This window comes from Scardinius erythrophthalmus, assembly GCF_964197995.2.
Source record: "Scardinius erythrophthalmus genome assembly, chromosome: 17".
Taxonomy (NCBI): Eukaryota; Metazoa; Chordata; class Actinopteri; order Cypriniformes; family Leuciscidae; genus Scardinius; species Scardinius erythrophthalmus.
The window spans coordinates 49,915-54,058 of record NC_138237.1 but is presented as its reverse complement, the minus strand read 5'-3'; the positions used below and the strand labels follow the sequence as shown (position 1 = coordinate 54,058).

Here is a 4,144-nt window from a genome sequence, read left to right as displayed (position 1 = left end):
TGCTCAAGACGGATCTGGGCTGATGGTCATGGCAGGTAAGAGAATGTCTAAACCGCCGGGTGTGAGGAGGCGTGGTCAATGGGGTAAGAAGAGGAAGAAGACAACAAGCGGAACAAAGAAGCGTCCAGTCATACGCAGAAAGCGTAAGAAGTCTGTTAGTCGAAAAGCATCTGTCAAGAGATTTGTAAAAACCATATTCTAACATGGCGCTACTACATCGTATGTCGGGGGAATGCATCAAGTCCGAGCTGGACTTATTTACGGTCCCTCTGACACAGACGGTTATTGAGAAAAATGGCTATTTAGAAGTTGCCCCTTTATCCGCCATATCGGACACCGCTCCATTAGAGTTTTTTATCGCTGGCACTGGTGATGATTATCTGGACCTAAATAACACGATGCTCTATCTACGCCTGAAAATCACAAGACCTAATGGAGCGGACATCGTACATCCTGCACGGGTTGCCCTAATAAATTACCCCGGAGCCACCATATTTTCACAAGTCGACGTAACCCTGGGCGATCGTCTGATATCACAGAGTTCGAGCACCTACCCTTACCGTTGCATCATAGAGAGTCTGATCAACTACAGTAAAGATGCGTTGGAATCTCTTTTCTCTGCCGGACTGTTTTACAAAGACACTGCCGGTCACATGGACGTGAATGACCCCGTAGGCCGTAACGCGGGGTTGACAAAGAGATCGACCTACACCGCCGAAAGTAAGGTGGTGGAGCTGATGGTCCCTATACACAGCGATATATTCTTTCAAGAAAAACTTTTGCTGAATGGAGTTGACGTCAAGATACGCCTAATTAGAGCAAAAGATGAATTCTGTCTGATGAGGTGCGATGACGTGGCTTACAAAATAAAAATAGAGTCGGCGTCCCTATTTGTCAAGAAAGTCGCTGTAGCACCGCCGGTGAGACTGGGGCACGCCCAGGCACTACTCTCGACAACCGCAAAGTATCCCATAGATAGGGTGGTTCTAAAAAATTTCTCCATACCTGAGGGTACACGTGTTTCAAATCAAGAAAATCTGTTTTTAGGGACCCTGCCAAAATCTATCGTCATAGCCATGGTCGACAATGACGCATTCACCGGTTCCTACGAAAAAAATCCATTTGCATTCAAACATTACGATCTGGAGTTCCTGGCCGTCTATGTAGACGGTCAACAATTCCCCTCAAAGCCTCTACAGCCTAATTTCGAAGCTGGTTCGGCAGTGCGCGAATTTTATCAGTTGGCGATGACGACAGGAAGACATCTTAAAAACCAGGCACTCTCTATCGACAGGGGTGATTTCCTGAACGGATACACGCTTTACGCGTTTAATCTTACGCCTGATGAAGACTGTGGTCAGCACATTTCCCTCATCAAGTCCGGGAATATCAGACTCGAAGCTCGATTCAGACAACCGCTGCCGAATACCGTTAATTTATTAATTTACGCCGTATTCGACAGCATCATTGAAGTGTCTAACCGGCGACAAGTACTAGTCGATTACTACTGAGATGAATACTCTACAACTCACCGCGATCATGGATAAAATTACATGCAGGACTCATTTTCTCGGCGTGCTACCGAGCGATCAACTACCCGAAAAACCGCTTAGGATCTTACCGTCGATGGCCGTCATAAACACCCACCCTGCTCAGCTACCGGGAGAGCATTGGGTTGCCGTTTATTTAACCCAAGAGGGAGCCGCTTGTTTTTTCGATAGTTTTGGCAATCCGCCCAACAGCCCTCGCTTTCCAATCTCCATCAATAACTTTTTAACGATCAACAACGTCGACGTGTTATATTCCGACAGACGTGTCCAGGATTTTTCATCAGATACCTGTGGTCAGCATTGTGTGTTTTTTCTGTATCATTTAGTCAGAGGTTACGACTATAACCATGTGATGAAACTATACAGCGATGATTATATCAAAAATGATAAAATGGTGTCCCTCTTTGTAAAGAGATTAAGACCGCATGTTTGTAATGATAAAATGTTATCCTGCGTTCCCTGTGTGCAGACGTGTTTGACGTATAAATAATAAAATAAAAAGCTTGAAACCATTACATATTTTTAGTGTCTTTTATTTAATCTATTTGTTAAAATTCCAACCATCGCTTTCGTTTGAGAGCCGGCGATTTAAACACAGAGTCTTCGGGGTTTGGAACCGTGTAAGGCGAATATCTTTGTGTCTTTTTATAAGGTCTAACCCGGGGAGGACTGCCGGGTTTACTCTTTAGAGACTTAATCCTGCGTCTGACCTGCTGATTCGGTACTGTAGAAAATGGAATGTTTAATTCGGCAAAGGCACGTAGAAACTCCGACCATCCTCGAGGTCTCCGTTCATCCCTAACGTTTTGCGGTGCCGTAACATTTTTTAACAAATCGACCATGTGCGACCCTTGTACGGCTTTACCTCTGAACACAAACTCCCCCGATTCGTTCCACGCACTTAACGCTTTAGCTTTAGACATCTTGTCGAATATGTATCTGCTGTTTTTCACACTTCTCGAAGGTACGTTCTTCAGAACTTCATCGACAATGTCCTCCCCCTCAGCTCTGCCGTCTTCGACATTATTATCATCATCCGCTGGCTCGTCTTTATGGCTGAGATCAGTATTGGGTAGCGAAAGCGTTAAAACACTGCTCTCACGATCGCCTTGTTTAACGATGGTCAAAAACCTACTCAGGGTATTGGTGTAAAGTTTGGCTTTTTCGTACGGATTCAAGTCAGTGCGACGTAAAATATTTCTTATGCTATCATCCAAATCGTTCTCCACGCTCCGTTGAATGTTCTCGCGAACATTTTCACTCTTCATCTTATCCAGTTGATGGTGCGGAACTAAATACATCTTCTCGGCATACTCCATCCTATCGATTTGCTATTAAGCTTGATATAAAGGGTACTGCGACGCTTAGAAGTGGCAATAGGAATCCGCCCTTCTGGTTGAAGACTCGTTTCTTGGCCGTAATCCCAATTTTTTTATCGGCTATAAATTTGATTTCGGCTTTTCTCTTTTTCAGTTTTTGGTACTGTTGCCTATTGACCGGGATGGTACCGTAGAGGATGTTAAGCGCCACTTCACACAACGCTAAAATGAATTCGTCGGACGATGATTGTAAAATAAGACGTCGCTGTTTAGGACTGGATTTATGTAGCAGTTTTAACACCGGCAGATGTTTACAAAGTCTGGCGGACATGACGTTTGATCACGTTCTTCTTTTTTTCGGGATATAAACCACTTGACGCTCAGAAAGCAATCCTGTTCTGAGACGGTACTGCTCCGGAGTTTTTGCTTTATAGTCTATCATTAGATAGCCGAAAGGATGGTCGACTGCGTCGTGATAACACTCCATAAAGTATTTTGTGTTTCCCGGGTACATTTGACGTCCTAGCATCGCTACTTGATTGACGTCCCGAGGATTTTTAAACAGTATCATATAATTGGCGTTTAAGCTTATGGTTCGGCTGGACTTACCCTGTGCAAATAAATTTTGCACTATGTAAATAGAACTGAGATTCCTATGGTGACAGTATTGCGTAAAAACCCGTTGAAGTTCCACGTTACCACTAGCCTGCTCCATTAAATCATCCACCACGAGCAGGTTTGTCTTGGTGACAGGCAGTAAATCATCATCATTCAGAGTCTGTGGTATTCCTTGTACAAATTTAATGTCATACAATTGAAGTAAATCATCGTACAAAGTCTGCCAACAATCATACAACCAAACAATGTTTTCAATTTTCTTGGAAATGATATTCAAACCTTTTTCCAACAAAAGTTTTACAAAATAAGACTTTCCAGAATTTGATGGACCGCTCACGACACAAGAGAAAGGGTGTTGAAGTCTGAAATCAAAATTGGAAACATCCTGAGAGCCTCTGTGCATCATCATCATCTGATCAGTAGCCATAAGGAAGCGTGCTAAAGTCCTGTAAAAGTCTACGTTTATTGTACACAACCTTGAACCTTTTAACGACTGATTTGTTGTGCAATGTGAGAGACTTCTTATTTCGTACAATATTCTCGCTCTGAGCCAGAATGTATTTGGATCTATCATGCGACGTCACATAGCTGTCAACCAGACCAATCAGGGATTCGAGACAGATAGCTTGTGAATTTTTAGCATTCAGGGTTATCCCC

General features: G+C 43.4%; 1 protein-coding gene across 1 annotated transcript; it reads left to right on the top strand.

Annotated features, from left to right (window-relative positions):
• Nucleotides 1-203: 203 nt before the first annotated feature.
• Nucleotides 204-1,511, top strand: LOC308705449 (uncharacterized protein F54H12.2-like; the record flags this gene model as incomplete). Its single annotated transcript, XM_081390472.1, has 1 exon — nt 204-1,511. The coding sequence occupies one exon, from the start codon at nt 204-206 to the stop codon at nt 1,509-1,511; it is 1,308 nt and encodes a 435-aa protein (XP_081246598.1).
• Between the last annotated feature and the right edge of the window lie 2,633 nt (nt 1,512-4,144).